This window comes from Pyrus communis, chromosome 3 (assembly GCF_963583255.1).
Source record: "Pyrus communis chromosome 3, drPyrComm1.1, whole genome shotgun sequence".
NCBI classification, from domain to species: domain Eukaryota; kingdom Viridiplantae; phylum Streptophyta; class Magnoliopsida; order Rosales; family Rosaceae; genus Pyrus; species Pyrus communis.
In genome coordinates, this window is record NC_084805.1 from 2,271,436 (window position 1) to 2,299,227 (window position 27,792).

The window sequence follows — 27,792 nt, forward strand, 5'->3', positions numbered from 1 at the left end:
AGTTGGGTACCCCCGAGAGAGAGAGAAGAGAGAGAGAGAGAGAAGGGCACAAAACAGTGTCTCGAGCATAAACCAAGCGACCGGAAAGAATGGATTCAGAGGCAGATCATACACACTGTGAAATTGACCAGATTGAAGAACACTGTGCGCGTCAGCTGCTCTGCCTGACGGAACAGCGTACTGGAGAAGAGCCGCGGTACACCCACATTGAGCAAAACGAGTTCTTGCATAGAAGGTAAGTTACAATCACTGTCTCACTGTTAGTTTTTAGCTTCGGCATGAGATTGTGCAATTCGGTTTATGGAAATCGAACTGCATTGGTTGATGAATTGCCAATCTGTTATCTGGGTTTCTCAATTTGTTGTCTTTGCTTGTAAATTTTGGGGTTTGTTAAGTTTTTTTAAATACGGGATCGGAAAATTATGCTGTTGGGAGGATTGATGGGCTATTTCATTTGGTTTTGAATCTAAAATATGAGGTTTTGGGGTTTAGGGTGTAAGATATATGATATGCAGTTATTTTCTTAATTGAAAATATTATCTTGTGTTGCCATGGCTCAGATACACCTGCTAACCTGCTCAAGGAAAGCTTGCAGTTTGTTATTTTCTCAATTTCTCGACTTTCTTGCAGACTCCATTACATGGTTTTCTTGTTTTGGGTGGTGGTGGTGGTGAAGTTGCAGGTCATATCATAAATACTTGCATTGAAAATTTAAAATTATATAACAAGGGTTTCTTCTCTTCTATTTGTTTTATTTTTTGCAGACATAAGACACTGGCGGAGGAAGATATTGCTATATGTGAATGCAAGTATGATGAAAATGATCCTGAAAGTGCATGTGGGGAGAGGTGTTTGAATGTAATAACCAACACAGAATGCACTCCTGGGCATTGCCCTTGCGGTGTCTATTGCAAGAATCAGGTAAATTTTTATTTTTTCCTCTGTGTGTGTCTTCTCTCGCTCCTCCTGCTCATGGGTTTGTGAATATGGATCTGATAGCTTGCATGTTATTTCTTCATATTTGTCTTTTTCTGTTTATACGTAAGCCTTCATGACATCGCCAAGTATAATTCAGAACTTTGTACATTGTGATTGTAGAAGATTATACTACTTAACCAATCTGTATTTTATTTATTCTATTTCCAATTCTCTTTCGTATTTGCCAATTCATATTATCCTCATGTAATGTTTATCAGCATATTGGTTTTAGCAGTATTGATCCTAACCGATTTTCATCCATCAAATGTTTCAATTCTTCACAAAAAGAGTAAATATGGTGGTAAGACCACGGTTACTGCTGGAGGTGAGAATTTGTTGCCAAATACAAGGAAAGTTTATCTTTGATAGCGACATCGTACTATTTGTAACCAAAAAACTTAGTTAAAGGTGGGCAGGGAGAACTAGATGGGGTTGGCAATGGCACCACTCTTCAATGTTTGTCTTTCATAGTTGCATCTGTAACTCTATTTTGTTTTTCAAACGTTCGTTATGCTGTTTTCAACCGTCTAATAAATTATCTAAAACACCTTTTCCTTTTCTTGAAAATATTGGGATAGTGATGTACTTAGAATGAGTTTAAGATAATTTGAATCTTCAGTACCCTGTTCAAATACTATGAAATTGCTTTTATTCATTTCTGATACCTCATTTGTTTACTGTCAACAGAGATTTCAGAAATGTGAATATGCCAAGACAAAGTTGTTTAAAACAGAAGGTTGTGGTTGGGGTCTTTTAGCTAATGAGAATATAAAGGTAAAGCCTACTAGTTTGTATTGATTTATTACAATTGTATACTGATTTCTCTTTACCTGGGTTCTTTTCTATTCAGTTATTTACTTGAATAATTATATACATATTACTGAGTTTTAGGCAAGTTTCTAGTTGCTGTTTCTTTTGAAACATTTGAACTGTATAGTGCATCTTGGTATGTTATTTATCTTCGGAACTTTTGTTTTTGACTCAACTGAGAACATTGAAGCTTTATAAGTCTATGAGCTCTTTATAGTTTTATCTTTTGAGTGAATCTGTAATTTCTTGTAAGCTATTTGATTTGTTTTATACAATGCAGGCAGGGCAATTTATTATTGAGTACTGTGGGGAAGTGATAACATGGAAAGAAGCAAAGCAAAGATCTCACACTTATGAAATCCAAGGTGATTTAATAGGCTTACCAAATATATGTTTGTATTACTTTATTGAAACTGAGTTCAATTTGTGCATTGATGTAGGTCTCAGAGATGCATTCATTATTTCTCTCAATGCTTCTGAATCTATTGATGCCACTGAAAAGGGAAGTGTTGCTCGATTTATAAATCATTCATGGTGAGCCTCATCAGGCAAATCTTTGTGGGAAAGTTTAGTATGTTAGTCTAGTATATATTTAGACTAACTAGCTGTTATCTTTTACTTTTATTTTACTTGCCCCAAGTTGAGATTGAGTTATTATACGTTAATGTTTTCAGCCAACCAAATTGTGAGACAAGAAAATGGAATGTGTTGGGGGAAATTAGGGTTGGAATATTTGCAAAGCAAGATATATTGGCTGGAACTGAGTTGGCATATGACTACAATTTTGAATGGTATGGGGGAGCTAAGGTTCGCTGCCTCTGTGGTGCTTCTAGCTGTTCAGGATTTCTTGGGGCAAAGTCTCGTGGTTTTCAGGTAATTTATTGATTTACAATTCTGGATACAAGTTTCATTTTAGATATTAAAGATGAAATAGCAGTTGTTTTGAGTGTGTGCTGTAGGTGGCTGATATCTCCATAGCTGCACGTTATCTATTTCTTATTATAAAATTATCTGGATAATGAAAATTAAAATCTTGACTGCGATGCATAATGCAAGTTCCTCAATCTTTCTGGTTACATTTTATTTTAATCTTTTCAGTTTCTTTTTCTCTAGGCATGGGCCCATTGTTCTTTGAAATTCATTGCATAACCTCTCTGAAGCTTTCAACTTTCCAGGATCATAAATACATATATTATACTTATAAAATGGTTTTAGGTTTTTTCATTGTCCATCAGTTTGCAATTGTCCTATAAACTTTTATGGGGCATATGTCTGACGCTTAGTTTAGAGGCATTGTATCAATTAGTGTAAAGAAATAAAAACTTAGGCATTCCTCACCTAGTCACCCTGAAAGTTTCTTAGGGCATACAAGTGTTTTGTGAAATTTCTAAAAAGTGTGGTGTAGCAAACTCACACTTCTTAAGATAATTAAGAAAAATGAATTCTTTTGGTATGGGTTTTATTTATATTATTTATTTTTTTAAAACCCTAGGGAATAGAACCCCAAGTCTCTATCATTCATACCCTGCACGCCGTTACGCAGCCAATTGACCCCCTAAGAAGCATGCAACGCAAAATTTGAATGGTTACTATATGGCAGCATCTCCATCATCAGTTGGGAGTTGAATTGTTGAACGGTTGCCATTTCAAATTTTTGTTCTTCTAGAGGTTTTTATTCTTGCAAAAAGGGTTTTTAGAGTTCACGGTATTTCAATTATGCTCTTAATTCAGAAAATTCGTAAACGTTGTGGTGTTTGGCAGGAGAGAAATCTCTGGTTTCATCTCCTTTTCTTCCTCAGTGAGACTACTAACAACCTGAAAAATATATATTTATGGTGTATCATGGGCCGGTTATTGGGTTTCTGGTACCAAATTGGGTTGTTTTTAACATGTTGAGATATAGGGACTGAAAATGGGATTGCCAAATTTGTGGTTTTAGGCCTGATCAGTGCGCTTTGAGCTTTAATAGTTCTTCTTAATGACCATTGTAACCTTTGGAAAATGACTTAAAACAACTTAATTCACATCTAAAATGTTTTCCAGTTACTCAACCATATTCACTCAAGCTTATACCTACCCTACGATCCAATTATAACAATAACCCTACCTATCACAATCTTCAAAATCAGCCCTTCCTCACTCCATAAACCCCAATCACATAATACCACCCATATTGAGTTTTCTTGGTCAATGGAGCATCAAATCATCATTTATGACAAGTCAGTGAGAATGGAAAGGTATGTTATATGCCAAATTAGTTGAGCTCATTTTGTCCCTTTGGTTACTAAACACTGGGCTTATGTTTTGTTTGGCTACTCAGAGCTGAGCACTAAATGTACTGTGCAGTTATATGTGGCCGAACAACAATTCATTAAATGTAGCCAGATATTGCTGCAGAGCACATTTGGAGTGTAACCAGAAATGGCTGCACACCAACATGAAAGTGGAGCCAGTTTAGCCACGCAATTCTCTCTATGTGCTGTATTCTGAATCTCTGATACAGAACACTGACCAAATTCTTTATCTAAACTTGTTTTCTCTAATGCAGGGCGAAACTTCTTCTCGATGTAGTGGGGTTGGCTCAGAATGTGCAACAGACTACACAAGTGAATTTACAACTAATGAGGTTACCAACTCTATCTTTAAATTGATAATGGACTTCATTATGAGACTGCTTCACTAGCTTTGGGTTTGGTCAAAATATTTCTTGCACCAACATGGAAGCGCTTCCCTCAGTGACTTTGGCTCCTCTTGTGACATGTTCTTTATTCAAACTTGTTTTTGAGAATGCAGGACGACAATTCTGCCCGAGATAGTGGGGTTAGCTCAGACTGTGTAATGGATTTCACAAGTGAATTTACAACTTATGTGGTAACTAACTTCATCGTTAAAATAGCTTTGGTCCCAATAAGAGCCATATGGATATTTTGGGTACTTACATGCTAGTTTTCTTTTGTTTTGTAGATATTCAAGACTAGAGAGTCCTTGATGCAGTGGGCTCGTGAGGCTGGAAAGCGAAATGGGTTTGTTATTGTGACAATACGATCTGATATGGGTAGTAAGAGTACAAAACCAAGAGTTACATTAGGTTGCGAGAGGGGTGGAAGATTTAAGGAGAAGAAAACTAGGGCTGCAAAAAAAAGACGTGGGACAGGCACAAAGAAGTGTGGGTGTCCTTTCACATTGAAAGGGGAGAAGTCAGCGAATGGGGACGGATGGATGCTAAAGGTTGTATGTGGAGTGCATAACCATGCATCCACCGAGTATCCTGATGGGCGATCATATGCAGGGAGGTTATCTGAGCAGGAGACTTCACTCTTGATAGACTTGTCAAAGAGTTTAGTACGACCCAAAGAAATCCTGAGCACATTGAAGCAAAGGGATGAACTCAATGCTACAACCATAAGGACGATCTATAATGCACGCCAAAGGCAAAGAGTTAAAGAGAAGGCAGGGAGGTCTCAAATGCAACAACTGTTATGTAAGTTGAATGAGCATGACTATGTCGAGTGGCATAGGAGGTGCCCTATGTCAGATAGTGTGCAGGACTTGTTCTGGGCGCACCCTGTGAGTTTGGAGTTGTTACGTGCATTTCCAACCATTTTGATGATAGATTGCACGTATAAGACCAATAGGTACCATTATCCCTTACTAGAGGTTGTAGGCGTCACATCCACTGATATTACATTCTCAGTTGCATTTGTCTTTTTGGATTCTGAAAAAGAAGACAACTATATATGGGCATTAAGTAAATTGCGTGGTGTCATGGTGGAGTGTCCAATGCCAAATGTAATTGTCACAGACATGGATTTGCCATTGATGAGAGCCATTGAGGTAGTATTCCCTACAGCTAAAAATCTTTTATGTAAATGGCATATTAATAAGCATGTGTTGGCAAAATGCAAAAACTTGTTTGAGTCCAAGGAAAGGTGTGATAGATTTATTATGAAGTGGAACGTACTTGTGAGCTCTTCTACAGAAAATGATTACTTACGGGATCTAGCAGTGTTACAGAGAGAATTTAGTATGTACGCTGAGGTCATTGAGTATGTTACAAACACATGGTTGAATCCTTTCAAGGACAGATTTGTGTCGGCTTGGACAGACATGATCATGCATTTTGGTAATGTAACATCAAACAGGTAATTTCATGAGGTTATATTACTCACACAATATTACATTATTGGTTTAATATGAAGTTTGTAACTTTGTGTTAACTTGTTTGCATTTTTTTATGTTTTAATAGGGCCGAGGGTGTACATACCAAGCTTAAGAGGGAGCTTGGTATGAGCCAGGGGAATTTTGAGGGTTCTTTTGAGAGTATACACTCTCTTATTGAGTTACAGCACACTGACATAAAGATATCTTTTGACAAGTGTTTGACGGTCACACAACAAAGCTTCAAGTCTTCAGAATTCAAATATTTGAGAGGAGTTGTATCTATGTTTGCATTGGAGAAGGTGTTATCTCAGTCCAAACTAGCCATCTCAATTGGTGCTGGTGGTTTAGGATGTGGTTGTGTCATACCCAGAACGCATGGTCTACCTTGTGCCCACGAGATTGTGAAATACAAGAGGGAGTGTCGGCCAATTCCTCTTGAGTCGCTTGACCCCCATTGGACTAAACTTGATATACTACCTCCGAGTTCTGCTCAGGAATCTATGGATGTGAATGAGTTTCCTGAGTTGGAGTTGCTTCAACGATACTTTCTGGAGGCAAATGCAGAAAATAGGTTGATGCTCAGGAAAAGAGTGAGAGAACTTGTAGCACCCTACACAACTAGTCTTGTTGAACCAGGAGTCAAGTCCAGATTACGAGGTCAACTGAGGGAGAAAATTGATATGTCAACTCAACAGGACCCATATGCATTTGAGTTGAAATCTGCATCTGTGTATAGTCACTCACCTAGTGCAATGGATGATCAGCAAAATTTTAAACATGAGCAAACGGAGCGAACCAAGGAGGTAATAAAGATACCAATTACTAAATTGAATATCATATAGTTACCCATTTATACATAAGGTTCATATTCATGCAGGTTTACCGGACATTATCAATGAAAGGTATTTCGTATATTGATGCGTTCCCAATTGGATTGAGGCCCTTCGTTCAGCAAGTCAAGGATGTACGTCATGATGGTCACTGCGGGTTTAGGGCAGTTGCTGATTTGGTGGGATTGGGTGAGAATGGGTACCTGCAAGTTCGTAATGACCTGCTTACTGAGTTGTCTTCATATTCTGCACATTATGGCGAGTTGTATGGCAGCACAGACAGGGTTCGTGAGTTAGCACAGATACTATCATTCTTTGATGAAGGTAGAGCACCATTTGACAGATGGATGATGATGCCTGACATGGGTCATCTTATAGCATCATGCTATAAGGTTGTGCTTTTCCACTTATCATCTACTCAGTGCCTTACCTTCCTACCACTTCGGTCAGCACCAGTTTCTTTGCCAAGGCGTCGACAAATTGCTATTGGTTTTATGAATGATTGTCATTGTGTGGAGGTATGATACCAATAATAATGGACTGTTCTATTTTATTTGTAGATAGGCAATTTAGGTTAATGTTACATATATTTCTTGTAGGTGTTCTTAAGGCCGGGGCATCCTGTACCTCCCATTGCGTCTGATTGGATCAGATATCATACGCCAGCTGCACAAGGATGGGACACTGTGTATACTAGTTGTATTTTACGCTTCAAATCTCTTGTTAGCTGTGATCAAATCTGACTCGGTCAGGTGCAAGTAACGACTCCAAACTTTCTCAAAATATGCTTAGAATGGTCAGGTTTGATCACGTCTATGCACAAATGCGCCCTGAAAGGAGATGCCATGAAGTGGATGTTGCTCTCAAAACCCACCATAAGGATCCAAAGTACCTACACAAATAATGGAAACAAATATTTCCATTGATATATACTTAGTGGTAAAGTGTTAAACCTTATAGTATGGACAGGGCATCTTAGATGTCGCCTGTTACGAAAGCATCCAGCACCTCTTGTATCCTACAAATCATTCATAGTGGCAGCATTTGACAATTGTGGTATCCAACGACAAACAAGTGGTTGGCCTGAGATAGATCATGATACGACCATGTCTCAAACAGCAAGAAACTTACATACATCTGCCTCAAAAATCGTCAAGTATCCTGTTATCAGTCTAATACCTTGTTAGGTGCCCCAAATGTGAATGTGTAGGCAAGGGCCACAACTCCCCATACACACCACTCATCTGACTAAATTCCATAAGTATACGGTAGTAGGTTTTATACACACACACATAAATTCCATAAGTATACAGTAGCAGATTTTATACACACTCGTGCACCACTCTTATCAATTAACTGTACATGTCAACAACTCAACATACAAACAATACACTTAGTATCTTGGTCGTGCACATATCAACAAAATTGGGAAGAACTGAAAATCCCTTAAAACTCCACATTTATTTGTTGGTCCTCCATCACTAGTTCTTTCAGTCATATTCTCAGCATACAAGAAAAACTAGCTTCTCTATACTGTCTGCATTTTTTTTATGTTTCTTGTAGTTTTTGTTTAATCCTATTTGTATTATCATACTTATCTTGTAGGGCATGTTTATTTTATTTATTTATCTCATTTCTTCTAAGTTCTTAGCATTTAGCATTGAGTGTTCATGTGATTTCTAGTGTTCATTTGCTGTTTTGTGCATTTGTTCAAGATATTAGTTAGTGTTGTGTATTTATAGAAACATCTGGTGTGCGTTTTGCTGTTATTTTTGTTTTGTTCAGTAAATTGTTCTTCTTGGTAAATATTTTAACCTGTGTTATGCAACTTTTTTTACAAACAGGAGGATACTTACCTATGGGAAGACGATGATGACAGGTAATGTACCATACATTGGGATGCATTTCTCTTCAAAGTTTCTTCCTGCAGAAGTGATTGTTGCATGAATTTCTTACTTTAACATGTCCTTAGCCTATGTTTTGGTCGGCCCTGCATGCACTTGCTTGTTGATTAGTTGTAGATTTATACTTTAGTTATTGTCCTTCGAAATTTTGTTCCCATTGATTTAGTTCCTCAAGTTCGCATAATAGGCATTGATATATTGTAATCTAGCAACGACACTTCTTTGAAGTTGTGTTTGTTGGACAACATCACAGTGCTCTTCTATGTGGTCTGTGTGCATTTTTTAACCACCCAACACCCCATTGACATTTTCCCAACACTTCGATGAGATAGTTGAGGCGAAAATATAGTTTGTTTCTTAAGAAATTGTAAAAAGATGTTATACAATAAGGGTGGGTGCCTAGGGATAAAATTCAAGACTTAGCAACAAGGTGACTTAGTTAACCATGTCCTATGGATGTTACATGTGAATACTAATTCTTATATTTTTTTTATTTCTATATTTTTATTTTCATATTTTTATGACACTTACAGAGCTAACACTTAAGTGTGGCTACATTTTGAATTTTAATTATTGGGTTGGATTTATTATGCTATAGTACTTAATACGGAGTTAGGGCTTTGGTTTTACTTTCCCTTAATGAACTTTTTGACTATTAACTTTAGATGAATTAATTACAAGCTAAGTATGCATAAAGATGAAACTAAACTGTAAAACAATAAAAGAAAGTATACACTTCCTGCATCCATGGCGTGTGGTATTTTAATTTGTTAAAACTTGCCTTGTCATTGTTGATGTGCCAGTGTCGTGTCGGTGGCTCCTGATATTTTATATATTTTTGTTCTTTTCCTGTAATCCTATAGTTTGTGATTTTGTATACTTTTGATAGATGGGCAACTTTTTCGTTTCTTTACATACCTATTTTTCTTTAATAAGTATATTTTGTGCATCGTACAAAAACAAATAATTCTAGTTTGATCTGAAGTCCTGGGCCGTTTCAGACCTTAACTGAACTAATAGGGTAAAGAGAAAACTCTTCAAAGAATTGTGAGTTTTGTGGAAGACTTGAGTTTGGAAATATCCCCATTCATAGATCTGAGATCCACATCTATGAATTGAAATCAACTCTGAAGTATCAAAAGGTCTTCAAATCGTTCATTTGAAACAATAGAAACTCTTATTGAAGGATCATGATGCTTCCCAAAAATCTAAAATCTTGATCGATAGAGGAACAATATCACCATTTTTGTTCAGTAAGATACATGAATCAAATGAGTGGATCAGCGCAAGTAGTTTCCACTTCTATGGTGGGACTGGTTATCTTGCTAAATTTCAGAACTATTCTAACACAAGACTTAGGTTATCCTTTTCCTTTTGTGGCCTATGTAGTTGAAAGGTACAGGTTTTATGACAGTTTTATCTTGACTATGTCTTTAGTATCAAACAAAAATCTCTCAAACATACCACATTCACTTACGCACACATGTACATATATAGAGATTTTTTTGAAGAATTGTGCATTCGATTTACGACTTTCCTTTTGTATTCAAGTTATATACACAACTGCCTCTTTGTGACAGATATTCAGTTGAGAAAATTCCACTGTACGATTCTGCAGAGGATGAGCCTTTGTCTAGGCTCTTCAAGGCTGTGAACTCCTCAGAGTTTGATGTTGCCGAGATGATGGTGAATGTCAATGTGGATTCTGAACCTCAGTCTACTGCTCTTGTTGTGCAATCACTTGATTCTGTTCCAATGGAGGGTGTAGTTATGGAGGTAAAAACAGAAGTGAGCGAGGAGAGGAAACTTTATTCAGAAAACAATCAACTGGCTATTTCAAAAAAGAATGCGATGATATCTCGTATCCGCAGTAATACTGCAGGTCGGAATTATCACATTGGATCAGGGTCCATGTCAAACAAAAGATCAAAACAATATAATGGAAAGTTGAAACATGGTGCACAAAAGCAAGTTGACGCCAAGTGTGTTGCTGCGCTTCTAGCATCAAAGGAAGCACAAGAGGAAATTTTAAATTATGAGGTATTTATTTTCAGTTTTTATTGATCTACTTGGTGGACTAAAATATCGCCGTTAACTTTGCCCTTACATGTGCATCTATGCGTCACACCCTGTACTATCTTCCTGGAGTTGCGTTATTTATATTTTGTTGAAGTACAGTTTTAGTATTTAACATTATGATTTTTTCACTCTCTTAGAAGTGGTCTATTTATCAAAATTGTTCACGTTATAATTTCGTTTGCAGCGGATGAAAAACAACGCTGCCACTCATCTTGAATCTCTCTACAATGAGATACGACCTGCCATTGAAGAACATGAAAGGGACAGCCAAGACAGTGTAGCTACCAGTGTAGCTGAGAAGTGGATAGAAGCCTGCTGCTTGAAACTCAAGGCGGAGTTCGACCTTTATTCTTCCATTGTTAAAAGCATTGCCTGCACTCCGCGAAGGCCGTTTGGCCAAGCTGAACCTTCTGACGGCAACACCGAGAATGAGATTAAGTACTTGCAGAATTGATCTTTCTTACCACGATCACTGGTTTGAAAATTGAAACCGATAAACGTTACTTCTGTTTCGCAACCATCAGATTTACACTATGATTCGGGTACTATTTTTACATTTTCGGCGTTGTAAGTTACCAATTTACGTATTATGAAGCTACATTTTACTTCCGGACAACCCGACTTATGGTTGTTATTACCTACTCTCGATCTCTTGGAGTCGGACGCATCGGAACTGCATCGGACTTTTCTTCGGGCTTAAGGCCCTCTGTGGTAGGCTAGTTGGCTACAACAGTTTAGAATAACGCATTCATTTTGTTCGTTTACATAAGAATTTGGATGTTCAAAGTGGCAGGAGTATCTTCACATTTGTTTCCTCGAAACTTCTACAACGCTGCGGGGTATGAGATATTACGGACTTTTCTGAACATTTAGATTTTGATAAAGTTGGAACGGTTTCTCTGAGGCTTCTCTGATTTTGTTTGCGTACGTGGGCAGGTGGACCAGCTACTGCTCCTGGCCCCACATAATGACGCGTGGGTCCCTGACCATTGCACACGATTTCTGGCAGGTACCGCGCAAAATGTAGGTCGTTCTCGACTTCTTATATTTTTGCTTTTGTTTTGTTGTGTTTTAATCAGGAATTCTCATTTTATTCCACATATTACTTTTCAAATCAAAGGTTTTTTCTTGCCAACAATCACATTTGAATTATTATTCGCCAATTATTTTCTTTGTTCAAATGATAGACGAGTTCTCAAATTTAATTATCATTGCCAGCGGATTAAAAAATTATTTGAAAATATAGTTATAATAAACATACTTTGACATTTAATTTATAAAAATTATCGTTTTTTAATAAGGACAACATATATTAATCATGTAACACTCCAGAAAAATAAAAATAAGGTGTCGCTCCCTTTCTCAAATTTAATATAGCATTCAACCCCTGTCACCGTTCTTCCTTTCATACCTATCACTACACATCCAAATTTCTTGGCATGTCCTTTCTTGAAATGAAAAGATACCAATTGTCATGAAGAATTCTTCAAGACATTTGGTATCTTCTAAAAATATTCCTAATTACAACAGATAACGTTTTAGCGTAGTAACAAAAAACAACTATGTTTATACGTCATGATGCGGGTTCGATCCCCAGCGATCCTCCTCTGCCTAACAACTAACAATTTAACCCCTTAGCTATCATTTGTCAAAAAAAAAAAAAAAGATCACTCTTGTTGTATTTTTGCCGAAACTTATGTTTGACATGTATGTTTTTCGAATATGTAGGGACCCTCTTTGTAACCTTTATGCCGTTGTATACGTTATACCTTCATCATAGACAATAACATAGTGTCTAAATAGCATGGTTAGTAAATTTGCATATAACACGTCCAATATTTAAATAAACAAAAATAAGAAAGTACGACAAATAATACGTAATTACATGTTATATTATATTATATTATATTGATTACGTATTTTACTAAGTATGCCAAATAAATTGATTTCAAAGTAGGCGTTGACTCATCTTCCTTGACTCGCCTACTGATCTTCGCAATCTCCTCATTCATACTCAGTCAAACCCACCTTCCACGCAACCCCGTTTCTTCCATTGCAGCCTGCTCCCTTCCTCCCCTTCTCCTACCCCACATCGATCATATATCTCTCTCACCAAACCCCCTCTTTTGCTAGTTATACCCCCCTCTCCCGATCAATTTCAATGTATATGGACAAACCTGTCCAAGCCGTCCTCGCAGCTACCGGCGGCTTCTTCGTCGTAACCCTCATCCTCGCCGCCGTCTACCTCGTCTGCAAGGACTGCAAACCCAAATCCACCAGCTCCCGCCCCGCCCGCCCCGCCCGCCCCGCCGGTCCCCTCCGCAACCCGGTCGCCCTCTCCGCCATCATCGTCGACGAGAGTACCTCCTTCGATCCGTGCCTCAAGTTCTCCATGGAAGAAGTCGTCAAGGCCACCAAGAACTTCTCCGCCGATCTCGTTGTCGGTGACGGAGGCTTCGGCCTTGTCTACAAGGCCCAACTCTCCGACGGCCTCACCGTCGCGATCAAGAAGCTGGATCCCGACGCGTTCCAAGGGTTTCGGGAATTTCAGGCCGAGATGGAAACCCTAGGTAAGCTCCGCCACCCCAACATCGTCAAGATTTTAGGATACTGCGTCTCCGGCGCCGACAGGATATTAATTTATGAGTTTATTTCAAAGGGAAATCTCGACCGTTGGCTTAATGACTCGTGGTCGTCGGACGGCGACGGTTATGAGGACGGGCCGGGGTTGAGATTACCGTTATCTTGGAAAACGCGGATTAAGATCGTTAGGGGAGTGGCGAATGGGTTGGCATATTTGCATGGGCTTGAAAAGCCCATTATTCATAGGGATATTAAGGCCAGCAATGTGTTGTTGGACAAAGACTTTGAGGCCCATATTGCTGATTTTGGGCTGGCCAGAAGTATGGACTCCTCCCGGTCTCACGTGTCGACGCAATTTGCCGGCACGATGGGTTACATGCCCCCGGAATACAAGGAAGGGTTAACGGTGGCCACCGTGAGGGCGGACGTGTTTAGCTTTGGGATCTTAATGTTGGAGGTTGCGACCGGGAGGCGGCCAAATTTGCCTACGATGCACGAGGGGAACCAAATGGGGTTGGTGGAATGGGCTAGGGAAATGGTGGAACAAAATCGGCAAATGGAAATGGTGGATTCAAGCATTTCGAATGAGGATTTGGATGAAGGAGAAGTGAAGGAGTATTTTAACATTGCTACTATATGTGCTCGTGAGATTTCAAGAGATAGGCCCGCCATGAAAGAAGTCATTGAAATGTTGGACCAAATTTCGACATGAATATTTTCAGTACATTTTTTGTTGTTTTGAGTAGTGTTTGTTTATTTTATGGGATATTGAATAATGTTGCTTGGAGCGTTCATGAAAGGGGATGTGAATGTGATGTTGAGCCAAATAACCAATGGAATGTCACAAGTAGGAGAATTATTACTTAAATTGTGTCATTTCTATCTCAAGATTGTATTTAGGCACGTAAAACTGACACGACAAATTCTTTAATACAAGTGAGTCTCTCGTATATAATGGTTGAGGTGATCTCTAATAAAGAATTTTAGTTTTGTGTGTCCAAATAAAATTACTGTTTTTGTTTACAAGTCCTTTTATGAATGGTGATGCCAAGATCCCAACTCAAGGATGAGAGGATCCTTTTATAATTATAATAATTATGTTGTATGGTATGTAACTTCCTTCGAAGATCGTTTATATCGAATGTGATTTTCATGCTATAAATGGTGGGTTACTTTGATGATTAAAGTCTCTCTTCAACTTATTATCTTCCGGGCTTAAACTCATTCCCTCCCATTTATTATAGATTAGTATAAAATATTGTTTATAGTAATATATAAAAACATGATCGTCGTGCTTTTGGTTGAACTCATAAATTGGTTAAGATTGTTTTTGGACGAGAATTAATTTATGCCGCACAAGAAAGGGAAGAAGAATACTATAAGGTAATGTTAGGAAGACTAAAATTTTAAACTAAATTGTCTAAACCAAATGATGTGAGCAATTAACATCATGATATTACCAACTAGGTGTTGCAAAAAGAAAAGAACTCCCTAACCCTAGAGAACGAATAAAACCGAGCAGCGTTAGTCCAATCTATTTCCAATGGGAGTATATACTCGAGATATCAATAAGCATGAATCTTGTCGAGTTAAGTTGTGTGTTGTTTAATTATTGTTGTAGTTTGAAATAATTCCATAATATCAAGTCTCGCTTTAAGTGAGTAGGCCGGAACTTCATATTCGCTACCTTGAGCTGTAGCATGATAAACTTTTGGGAATTTTAACGAAAAACTTTCGGGACTATTCACTTTAACAAAAAACCACATTTTACACTAAAAAGTTAATCCTAGTACTATTCACTTTCCCCTTTATTTTGTTCTTATCATTAAAGCTCAAAGTTTTCAAGCCATTTTCATTAATTGTCCTTAAACTTTATAGGCTTAACAAGATGCACTATCAACATCACTGATATTATCTGAACTTAACCATCTAGATGTTGGGTAGAAATGGGCAACAGTTATGGCAGGTGGGTAACCGCGGTTATTTACCTATAACCGTTTAAGTCCTTACCCGCATAACTGTTTACCCGTTGGGAAATTGCATAAATAATTATACTCATACCCATAATTACGTACCCATTTAACTGTAACTGCATACCTGTTTATCCATTTACCAGTTTTTAACCATTTACCATTTTTACCCATGTACCATTTTTTTACCTATCTGCACGTTTTTTTTAACCCATTTATAGGTGTTTCAATTTTTAAGTTCTCATACCATTCCAATAATTGAAATTATAGTTTAGAGATATTTGCAACTACATGCACCTTTTTGCTCGGTCCAATCAATTCAAGTTTCTTATTAATTAATGCAAGTTAACTTTTTTTTCTTTAAACAATCCCCTTAAGCCTTACAAAACTTATTTGCCCTTTTCTGTGAAGATCAATTGAAGGGAATTTTATATGTGCCCTACAATTTGCACCTTATACCTCACAACTTATTGGAATAAGAAGGGAATGCCGTGAATTTGTAGGGTATGCTGCAAGTTACTTAAGAAAAGTGAATCAGTAAGAAATCAAACGCTATTGGCCTGGCGTGCAGTCTGGATTGTAATAACCATGTTTCATGCCCTTATTCAAGTAAAGCTCTGATCAAGTCATTTGGCTCCGTTGGAAGCCACTAACTCTCACAGCATTTCCATTAACAAGAGAATCGAGTTTCGTTTTCCATCTGATCCTCTAAGTTTTATCAAATCATGTGACCTTTCGGGATCACACTAAGTATATTTGGATAGAGCTTGATTCCGCGAAAGCATAGGCGAAAACCATTCATGAATCAGAATTATAATGAAAGAGATTTAAGCAAGTGAAGGAAAGGGTAAAATGTTCATTTGAACCAATAAATGGTTAAACGGATACCCGTTTATAACCCTAGATAATACTCATAATCACCTATTTAAATTTCACTGGTAAACGATTATACCCATAACCGTTTATTTGTTTAAACGGACATCCGTAACCGTGAATTTTAAATGGGAGGGTAACCATGGTTACCCATATCCGGGAATATTTTGCCCATCTCTAATGTTGAATTTTATCACAAAAACCCCTAATAATATTTAAAATAAAAACTCCATATATTAATTATGTATTATTTTAATATATTTCCTATATGCGGTTCTATTCTCCAACACAGCATAAGATAACCAACCTTGGACACTAGGGGTGGGTTCAAAAAACCGAAAACCGAACCGGACCGAGGCCGAAAAAAACCGAACAAAAAAAAAACCGAACCGAAATTGGCAAACCGAACCGAACCGAATCTGACCAGTTCGGTTTCGGTTTTTGAGGCTCGGAAACCGAACCGAACCGATATATATATATATGTATATATATAATTTTTTTGAATATTTATAAATAGTTTAGTCATACAATCATAACAAAACAGAACTTGTTGCCAAGTTGGTTTCAGTGAAACTTTACAAGCATGGAGGCATGGGTTCGAACCCTCATGCCTCCAGGATTTGTGAGATTATTTTTAATTTTTTAATCTTTTTAACAAAACCCTTAACTATAACCCTAACCCTCCTCCTCCTTATTTTTCATTCCGCCTGGCCTCTTAATATGAATGTGAACTTTCATATTTCCTTTTTTTTTTTTAAATAATTTTGGAGGGAGAAAAAAAAAAAAAAAAAACCGAAAAAAACCGAAACCGAACCGAGAAAAACCGAACCGAAAAAAAACCGAACCGAAAAAAACCGAAAAAAAATTGAACCGAACCGAAATTTCGGTTCGGTTTCGGTTTTGAGAAAAAACCGAACCGATTAGAACCGAACCCAGCCCTATTGGACACACATGTTTTACAACATCATCTTAGGAGCCGGAAACAGAAGCCCACCCTCGACAAATCCCACATATCAAGTTTCTCCACTTCTATTGGAAGCTAGTAAACAAAAGCCACTCTTTTCTAGCAAAAATCATTTGAACTGCGACTCTCAAATCGCAAAAAAAAAAAAAATATAGGTATTATGTTTTTCCGGTAACAAAAGATAATATCCAACCCCACAGACTAGTTAGTTAGTCTCGCTATAATCGCTATGAGGTCAATATGGTAGTTCTTTAGCATAGTACTTGAGGTAAGTTGATTGAGTTTGTTAGGTATACTGGAAAATGGTGCATTTTTTTTTTTTTAGTACATCGATATTTTTACATTAGAGGAAGAAGGAGTTCAGCTAAGCCACACAATGAGCAGCATAATTTGGTATCGAATCCGCCATCAATGAGAGTCGAACCTAAGACCTCTCACTTCTAAGCGAATAGGATACCATCAGACCATAATATTAAATAGCGGTAAATAGTGCATTAAGATAAAGGGATTTAGGGTGCGTTTGTTGCATCAGACTGTTCCGGACTGGACTAGCTGCAGGGACTAAGCTGGACTCTTAGATTAGACTAAGCTGGACTAACTTAGTGAAGCGTTTGATGCAGTGTCGGACCAAGAAGCAGGATAATTAAAACAGTGTTGTTACCAGTTTAATGTTTGCTTAGATTAGAACTACATTATTGTTCTATTTTAATTGCTTTTTATATTAAAGATATTATTAAAATTAATAATATTGGATTAGAGTGAGACTCAATAAAAATATAAAAACCAATTTTTCTTGCCAATGAAAGAAACATACATAATTCAGGATGTGTTTGTTGTACCGGACTATCTTGGATTGAACTAACTTTTGGGACTAAATTAGACTGATTTGGCTTAGACTCCGCTGGATAAGAATAGTGAAGTGTTTAGCGTTCAAATACTTATTAATTCATTTTACTATTAGTAATACACCTTTTTTATCTTAAAAAAAAACAAAATACAACTATTTTTATTTGACTCTCTCTCTCTTGCCCCGTCTCTCTCTCTTTTCTTCATTCATTTGCTTTGGTTCTTCACGCCGAGATTCGCTCCCAGTAAAACTCAAACCAGAAAAAATAAAACCCACATTTTTTCGTCTTTGCATTTGCTTTCTCTTGAATTCAAACCTATATTTTTCTTCTTTTAATTTACTTACTTTCTCTTCAAATCAAACTCAGACAAATCCCCAATTTTTTTTTTCAATTTGTAGAGGCTTCGTCGGATCGTCAGATCTGCAAATTCATTTCAATCGACCTCTCCAAATCAACGTCAATTGATCTTGCAGAAGAAAGAGACAAACTTGTTGGCGCATCTTCCTGGCAAAGCTCTTGGTAAACTCGAGTAGGGCGCGACGGTTGATGCGGGATCTGGAAGAAGAAGCAAGTTGAGGAAGACAAAGACAAAGTGAGTTGAGGAAGACGAAGACCAAGCAGACGAATCGAAGCGATGGTCTTCGCAGTCCCATCCTTTTTGGGCGTTCTCGCTAAGACCGGTTAGTGAAGAGTTTAGTTGGCACGAGTCCGACGTAGTCCCATTAAACACAATCCTGGCTCGCACCAAACACGGGATTAATATTCTTAGTAAGCCAGTCCAATCCAGTAATACTTAGTGAGTGCAAACAAACACGCCCTTAGGGCCTAGATAGAAGGATGGTTTTTTCTCTATTGCCTAATTGTTATAAGAGTTTTTATCTCTCATGATATTGCTGGGAGCACTAAATGCACTGATTTCTATGGGTCATGTGTTTCTTTCAACATTGCCTTGCAACATTTGTGATTATTATTTTCTATTTTCATATCTCTATTTTCATATAACATTTTCTTGTGGTCATGTTCTTCATCTATATAAATAGTGTATTTAATACTTTCATGAATATAGACCACATAGCAATTATCGAAACCAATAAAAGCCATTAAATTACAACATATTAGTCAGAACATCTAATCAAAAGTAAACCCTAATTACTACCAGTTTGTACCTGCAAAATAACTCAATGTGAATGAGTTAGTAAACCCTAATTACTACCAGTTTGTACCTGCAAAATAACTCAATGTGAATGAGTTCGTGCTTCGATCTTCTCTTCTTTTAGTTCCTTATAATTCTCTCTCACAGAAGGAGCGTATTTTAACAAAGTTGACTTGAGAAGACAGACCAAAGACATGCCTATATCTGTTAGTAACCACTCCTCTTATCATGGAGTCGGTTACAACCAGTTTCCTAAGAGGTTTCAACCACCTCTGAATTCAAAACGATTTCATTTAATTTTCCTCTATAATATGAATTAGAATTAAATATGTTTAGTCCAATACTAATATCTATACAATTACTTACATGTCAAAGCACATATATACCAAAGATAGTTTGGTCTCACTCACATTCAAAGTAAATCTCTTAGGCCATCTTCAACTGAAGGGTCCAGATGGCCAGAAGGGCGAAAATAGCCCTAAAATTGTCTCTAACCGAGGGCCAATCCAAAGGGCACGTGGGCCCCACTGGACAAAAAAGGGCCAAAGGGCTTACCGGCCGGCCCAAACGAGCCAGCCAGCCAGCCTCAGGCCGGGCTAAAAAATTTGAATCTCAACGGCTAGCTAACGTCAGCTAGTCGTTATTTTTTAATATTTTTTTTTTTTTTGTTTTTCATAGTTTTTACAGTTTTTTTTTGGCCAAAAATTTAAAAATAACATTTAATTAAGGCACAGAAAAGTGATTGGTTCTATGTGGGGATGTTGCTTTTATAAACATGTTTGATTGCTCAAACCTCTCCCACAGCCGATGTGGGACAAATATAACGGGTGCCACACATGCAAGCTTTAGCTTGCTCAATTCTCTTCCGACGTGGGACAAATATAATGGGTGCCCCAAATATATGTTTCCTATTAGAGATGGTAAATGTGCTTTTAATTTAAGTTGTTGTAGTTTTTAAATTTAAATAATATGTTTGGCCCTATGACCCTTTGACCCTCGGTTGGAAATTGGTTTTTGTGACAGGGCTAAAACGAGCCCTATGACCCTCGGTTGGAGATGGTAAAAAATATGACCTTGCATTGTTTATTAAAATATTAATTTCTTGGAGGACCTGAGGTCTAAAACAAGCCCTCTGTCCAACCTTCAATTGGAGATAACCTTATAGGCTTGGGAATGGGCTTGGTAATGAGAAATTGTTGCATTTCTAATGTTTGGTAAGAGTGTCTTCAAGAATACTAGGTAAATTTTGGTTATTGTAGCTAGTCAAATCTACTACGAACAATATTTGCTATTTTAGCTAAAGTTAAAATGGTTTAATACTATTTTTTCCTAAACTGAACAACGCAAACCCTTTTTCTTCTCTTGAAGGCCACAAACAGCACAATTTTATAATTTTTAATATTTAGCAAAAATTTAACTTTTTCTCACCCTAACTAAATTTAGTTAGTTAGTGTTCACTAAATTAAGATAGCTTGCTTGTTGAAGCTTGAATTTTCTCTGTCTAATGTCATGTTTGAAAAGTAATTTCCTCCACCATTGGAAAATAGAGGGGAAAGTGATGCTCTCTATCTTGTGGTGCCTAAAATAATCCCAAAAATTCTAGAAGTGACACGTGGATTTTTACTCAAAAAAGACAAGATTGCCCTCATTAAATGGGCAAACTTCTCATATACTTCCACGCGCAGCTCATCACCCCTAAAGGTCCAAACAGCTGAATATGACTGCCCACACCTCACATGCCTGGGGCAAGAAAAAGTCAAGACATTAAAGATAAGGATTAATTACCCAAATCTTATCTTTAATACATTCCCAATTGAAGATTGACTTCATTCAAGTAAGTAATCCCTATTTAAATCAATTAGGAATATTCACACCATTATCTAAAAATATTATTTCCCATTTAATATCTTGAGAATCAGGGCCGTCTCTGAAATTCTAGGGTCCTTGTGCAAAATTTGTAAAAGAGGCCCTCCTTGAGATAGTTTTAAGTTTTTAAAAAAGTATGACAATGTACTGATACTAGAAAACATTCATTTAAATCAAAACAAAGCCACTTATATAATAAAATTAAGAAATAGTCATTTTTAGGATGTTATTATTGACATTCAAAATATCTCATTGTACTCCAAGTTTTATATTTAGAAAGAAAAAAAAAAAACTCTTATAAAGAATGCACAATGCGGGTTTAAAATGCTAACAAAATCAATTTTTGAATATAGAACATTATTACATGATGTTAGATGGCAAAAATTTAGGGGCCCCTTCAAATTTGGGGCCTTGTGCGACTGCACCTTTCGCTCTCCCTCAACGCCTCCTCTGTTGAGAATATAGCCACTTAATAATATGGTCTAGTGATATTGCTCATCACTTGTAAGTGAAAGGTCTTAGATTCAATTCTCGCCAAAAGCGAATTTGAACCACATTATTGCTAGCCCATTGTAAGGCTAAGCCTACCCGACTCGCGTTAGTGTAGATATATATATATATATATATTGAGAATATTCTCTCCATAAACCTTGGCCAATAGGATGCTGTTGGATGTCTGACTCGAGCCTATATGACATGACTGATCAATAGAAATACTCTAATGCTTCACCTTTGTCATATATTCCATACATCTCATGTGTAGGGTAAAACCCTACACCATGGCCGGCCCCTCCTCTTATAAATACCTCAATCTTTACCAAATTTCGATAAGTTTTTGCTACCCCTAAAAGTCCTAAACACTTACTCTTTTCAAAGAAACTACCTTAGGTATGGGAGATCCACTGGCCTAACCTCCCATCTCGTGGACGCATGAGGCTTAGGTCTTTGATCAAAGCTGTTGATTGTTTTGCAAGTGTATTTTCGTCAAGAGTGAAGATGGTGAAAATTTACATCGACATATCCAACCTTGGGAAACAATTTCCATCTCATGGGAAACCAACTTAAGCATTACTTACTTTCTTCTATGACAAACCTACCCTCATTAATAAGTAAAAATTAATACCTAATATATAAAAAAGTGTATTTCCTTGTTTCTTCCCTCTCACTGCCAAACACAGGAAAGAAAATTTCCATTTCTCATCCCATACGAAAAGGAATGAGATATCATCTGCCATCAATTCATGTTTGCTTACCAAACGTATACGTAGCCTAATAAAAAAGGACAACGTTATGATATTAAAGATGTTATAGGGTACGCGGGAAATAAAGTAATATTCATGAAGCAATTGTTCAAACGCCAAACGTTTTGATTGCTACAAGTTAAACAAACTGCAATTGGCATGAAAACTTGTTCTAACGCCTCATTAACAGCAAAGCAATCGACATGAAACAAACTGCACCAATATTAATATATGATGTAGGTTAATCAAATTTGACTGAAGTAACGACTCAGACTACATTGAATCTAAATACCAATTAAAGTGATAGTCTTTAAACACAACACTGGTTCTCCACCTTCTACGCTCCTAAATTTAGACCTATACCCTTCATGGGTAGCTTACATATATGATACTCCATTCATTCATTGCTTGACTCGACCAAATATATTGTTTTTACTATAGCATCCATACAAAAATCATATGGACTCCCGAATCTGTTACGTAATGTTTATTGCTTCCTTGCTTTTATGTCTCTCCTTATCTCCAGCGCCATTTGCAAATGCAAGAGCTTCTCCAATAGTCAGAGGTGTTTGCAAGCAAGCCCGAGACAAATTAGGACGAGACTATAAGCAATGCATAAGGGCTCTTTGGCGAGATACTCCAGTTCGATTAGCTTCTAATCTCAAAGATCTTGACATAGCCATTCTTAAATTAGCACTAGCAAATGCAGGACAAAGCAAAGCTTTCTTTGAAAGTATGCTCAACACCACCAACAGTGTTAAAGGCACCAAAGCTATAAAGCAGTGTGTACGTTCACATGATTTTGCGTTAGGGGGTTTCGTTTTCACAATACAAGGAGTCAGTGACGGTGACAAATCAAGCTCTGAAGTCCTCACACAGGTCCAAGATGAATTTGTTGGTTGCGAAAGAGCGTTGACCCTTGATAGAGTTCAGCTTCCTAATTTATTATCTGCAAAACATTTTTTGACCATATTATTCAGAGATGTTGCATTACTTGTTACTTCTCAGTTATGAAACATTTAGGAATAGATACATGAATATTGTGTTAAAATTTAGAACGTATCTTACGTATCAAATAATGTATCTATGATTACTACAACAAAATAAATGAACGAAAGAAGATGGCTATTTTGTTTTTGAACAAAAGAAGAAGGTTATTTAAACACTTAATAGAGTGAGTCATGTATCTTCATGACCATGAAATTGGCAAACTTTTTAGGCTTAACATGACCCTTCATCAACATTATCGAGATCGCCTCAGACGTGTCATTCCGTGCTGGTGGCAAGATACAAGTTTCAGGACAATATCGATGTGGTTAGAAAAGGACTTTCTCTTTCAATATTTGACAGAAATTAGGACCCCTCATAATTTTGGTCGCTGAACTTGAAGATTCATTAATGTCGTCCTAAAGTTTACTACTGTGCATCAATCTTGTCGCTGTTGTTGCATTCTATCCAGATCCATTTCATTGATGTGGAACGTTATGAACGTGGTTTACCAAATCGCATATCAGGTTGGAAGAACCTGATGCTTTCCATTAATCATTGCAAAGATATTTACACAGATTGTCAGGCTGATAATTCACACGTTTGTATTTAGCTGAAGTTATTCATGATATCAAAATTAGTTCTTGTCCTTATCAATAGAAGAGTCCATAGTAAAGTTGGACTGAGATGGTGAGCTGATATCTGGTCTTGAGCTGCGGATGGTGCGGAGAAAGAGAAGACGTTTTGAGAGCAGTTATGCACTGATCAACTGAGGGAATAAATCGAACATGAGGACTCCCCAAAGCGGCTCTTTCATGGGTTAGACACCATAGAAGTTGTGCTTAGGTTGTCGGAGTAAAGGAAAAAACGAACAGGTTCACACGACTCATAAAACAGATAGGAAATCCAAGTTGTTTTAGTGCAGGCATTAGCAAGTACTCTACATTCAGATTCCACGCTTGAATGAAACACTTTTGGCTGCTTTCGGGAGCACCAAGAGATTAGCTTATTGCGAAAATTGCGAAAATAAATAAGATAGCCTGTTGTTGAATGACGAGCGTAGAGGAAGTCGGCACAGTCCGGATCAAATAAAGGCACAAATGGTAGGAGTAGACAGTTGTGGACGAAGGAGGCCATGATCAGTTGTACCTTTGATGTAACCCAAAATGCGTTTGACAGCCATGAGGTGAGACGTGCTAGGAGAGCTCATGGGTTGGGCACGTTTAAGCAGAGGTCCAAAGCATACTTAGTCTGAGAGATAAGCAAGCCATCAAGGCAGAGCGATTGTAAGCCTAAAATATAACTCAAGGATCCCTGCAGATCCTTGATACCAAAATCTTGGCTTAAAACATGAATGAAACCATCGAGATTCAAGAGCACTGGTGTGCGGCTGGGCCTCAGACAATGTCATAACCTTTCTGGAGGGGTCGGGCCGACAAACCAGTATTGGAGAACGAAAATGAAGCTTATTATTATTATCTAAACTTTTTTTTTTTTTTTTTTCAAACCATAAATTTTGTTATTAGATATTAGATTAGTTACTGACGAAATTTGAACCCATGTCAACATGCAATGGCTTAACTCCTTTTCACCATTGTTGTAAAGGGTCACTTGTCTAAACTAGATATTAATTAAAACTTTTTGTCAACCAAAAGAGAATGAAAAGACATTTTTGTCATTTATCATAACAAAAGAGTTAAAAACAGTAACATAATTTTACAAAACAATTTTCCTTCTTAAACCTCATCTACAAGTAATTTTATCATCTCTAATTAAAACAAGGGGTAGATAAGGCTTATAAATATAAAAGAATAACGAATATGCATTTAAGGAACGTGTTCAGAGTATATAACTAACTAGAATATTAAAAGAAATAATATAAAATTGAATGAAACAAAGGATGAATCCTACACCAAGAGGACTCAAAGATGTCGATGCGGAAGTGCTTGGACGCCGGGATTGTATGTCTCGATTCTAAGTCCTGAAGGGGGTGTAAAACAAACATAAGTGGACCAAGTTGATATATATATATATATATATATATATATATATATATATATATAATAAAACAGTTATCAACATACTAACTCCCAGGTTTTATGAAAACACATATATAATGATCTATGTTTTCCGAAATGTAGCATGTCGTGCAATGTCTCAAATCATAACTTGTATATATAATAATCACTAGTGAATGTCCGATAACCCCCGGGCCCCATGTCAGCTTCCCGTCTTTGAGCAGACAGTCAGAGGAAAATACACTCTAGGCCCCATGTTGGCTCCCCGTCCCTGTGCTAAATTGCCAGAGGAAATACACTTCAGGCCCTATGCCAACACCAAACCGTCGCTCAGGACGGACCGTCTATCCCTACGTCCCATAGCGGAAAGGACCACTAGGTAAGTACAAAACCAGTGAACATATACATATTGAAAAGCAACTTCATAGTATAAAGTCATCCATCATCTATACTATAAAGAGGTGTTCTAAACATGTTCTAAATATCATATCATCATCCATCATATATTCTATAAGAACACGGGTTATAGGAAAAATAGTAATAATTCAAACTAGCCTTAGTAAGCATGTTATCTCATAAAACGTTTCATAAAATATAGTCATCAAATCATGCTTTTCATGTATGCATTTCTACTATCAAAACATGGGGTCCACTCACAGTACTTTGCCGTCGAAAAGCCATGTCACCTAGCAAAGATGGAAACGCCACAATTAATTGTCCCTAAGCACATAAATGGTACATTTAGTCGAACTCTACTCAAATGATTGAATTTGGAAAAACAGACTTCATAAATGAGTCCAGGACGTCGAAATTAGCCTAGGAAGGCTCTCGAACGAAAACCTAAAAAGTCAACCCTAAAGTCAACGTTGACCGTTGACCGTTGACCGGTTAAAGTCAAAGTCAAAGTCAACGCTGACTGTCGAAGGTGGTGGTTAATTGTGTTTAAGGGAATGGATGAACTTATGCTGGCTAGTGGTGGATGAGTGAGTACGTAGCGACGACTGGTGATGGATGAGCGAGTCACGACGGCTAAAGGTGGTTGGTGGTCTAGGTTCGAGATTGCCAACATCATAAAAAAAGAGGAGGAGATAGACTGAACTTTGTCCAAAAGTAACCTTGCACCACCATATATACCTCCTTGTTGTGAAGCTCTTTCCTTTTGCTTCTCTCTACCACTATTATCACCACCGCCCCCATCCCACATTGCTCCACCACCCCCATCCCTCATTGCTCCACCACCCCAACACCATGTGGCCACCACAATCACCACCCCTACTACTTCTATTGCAGGCACTTAAGACAACACCTATACTATCACTATCCTGTCGACAATCACTAGGTGGCACTTGCACCAGCATCGTTGTCACCATCACCTCATATGACCACTTTGTCATGGTAATAGTGATGTAGGCACTACAATAAGTATGGTCCCTATATTAAATATGGATGTTGGTAGCTTCTCATATACCAAAGCCATGCTTTTATCTATTTTAATTAGTTTGCATTGTAACTACAATGTGTTATTAATTGTTTATCCTACCAATGTAAGGTAAGCTCCTATTTAAAGAGCTCCATATGTAAGATTAAGAAGTCAGTTTGGTGAATTATAATCAATCTAAGAAGAGAGTGAATTTTCTCCTCCTTAAAATCAAGTGTGAGGCTTGGTCGTATTGAGCGATTACACGATTAGCGATGTGAGTGATTCCGTTGCCCCTGGTGGAATGATTCCCAGGTTTTATCCCCGTAGAGGCGTGAATGATTCTGTCCCCTTTGGTTGAGTGATTCCTAGGTTATCATCCCTCGTCTCCCAAGACTCCCTTGACTTCTCTTGCATCAAGTGGCATCAGAGCAGGTTTTCCACTATGATTGAAGATCATGGCTGTGATTTACAATCTGTTTGAAGAGCGCATTGTCGAAGAAATTAGTTTCGTCGATTGGAATTCCCAATTTACTATGAGTATGTCAATCATGATGATGATCTCAAAGAAAACTTTTTCGATGAGTGTTCTCTACTAATTTATGGCGAGCAAGATGAAGATTACAAGGCTATGTTTAAGGTGGTTAATCACCAGTGTTGTTTGTAACTTGGAGTCGATGCCAATCCTACAAGATTGATGTTCATTTTTCAAAAGAAATTGTTGCTATCATGAAACGGTTAAGGGGTGCACAGAACTTGAGAAAATTTTGGAAATCAAAGACCAATGTAAACTTGAGGATGAGTTTTTTTCGGAGAAGAGGAGTATGATGTCGGCACTACAATAAGTATGGTCGTATATTAAATATAGATATTGGTGACTTCTCATCTATCAAAGCCATGCTTTTATTTATTTTAATCAGTTTGCATTGTAACTATAATGTGTTATTAATTGTCTATCGTACCAATGTAAGGTACCCTCCTATTTAAAGGGCTCCATATGTAAGATTAAGAAGTCAATTGAGTGAATTCTAGTTAATCCAAGAAGAGAGTTAGTTTTCTCCTTCGCAGACCAAGTGTTAGACTTGGTCATGTTGAGTGAATCCACAATTA

The 27,792-nt window shown here is 37.4% G+C and overlaps 3 protein-coding genes across 6 annotated transcripts; all 3 read left to right on the plus strand.

Moving 5' to 3' along the window:
- Positions 1-20: 20 nt before the first annotated feature.
- LOC137727787 (histone-lysine N-methyltransferase ASHH1-like) lies at positions 21-11,403 on the plus strand. Of its 4 annotated transcripts, XM_068466603.1 has the most exons (14): positions 21-235; positions 765-921; positions 1,666-1,752; positions 2,069-2,153; positions 2,229-2,322; positions 2,463-2,661; positions 4,337-4,414; positions 4,582-4,659; positions 4,753-5,930; positions 6,035-6,752; positions 6,827-7,297; positions 7,379-7,531; positions 8,624-8,658; positions 10,264-10,364. In XM_068466603.1, exons 1-12 carry the CDS (start codon positions 90-92, stop codon positions 7,520-7,522), a joined length of 3,435 nt encoding a protein of 1,144 aa, XP_068322704.1. In that variant the 5' UTR covers positions 21-89; the 3' UTR covers positions 7,523-7,531; positions 8,624-8,658; positions 10,264-10,364. The 4 variants fall into 4 exon arrangements, with proteins under 4 accessions (XP_068322704.1, XP_068322703.1, XP_068322706.1 ...); XM_068466602.1 differs by lacking the exons at positions 8,624-8,658; positions 10,264-10,364 and having other exon boundaries at positions 7,379-7,880; XM_068466605.1 differs by lacking the exons at positions 4,337-4,414; positions 4,582-4,659; positions 4,753-5,930; ... (1 more) ...; positions 6,827-7,297; positions 7,379-7,531 and adding an exon at positions 10,947-11,403 and having other exon boundaries at positions 10,264-10,723.
- Positions 11,404-12,586: 1,183 nt separating this feature from the next.
- LOC137729776 (leucine-rich repeat receptor protein kinase EMS1-like) lies at positions 12,587-14,207 on the plus strand. Its single transcript, XM_068468800.1, has one exon. The coding sequence runs from the start codon at positions 12,924-12,926 to the stop codon at positions 14,055-14,057; it is 1,134 nt and encodes a 377-aa protein (XP_068324901.1). The 5' UTR covers positions 12,587-12,923; the 3' UTR covers positions 14,058-14,207.
- An 8,512-nt stretch (positions 14,208-22,719) lies between these two features.
- LOC137727879 (uncharacterized) lies at positions 22,720-23,274 on the plus strand. The gene has a single exon (XM_068466715.1). The coding sequence runs from the start codon at positions 22,720-22,722 to the stop codon at positions 23,272-23,274; it is 555 nt and encodes a 184-aa protein (XP_068322816.1).
- Positions 23,275-27,792: the final 4,518 nt, after the last annotated feature.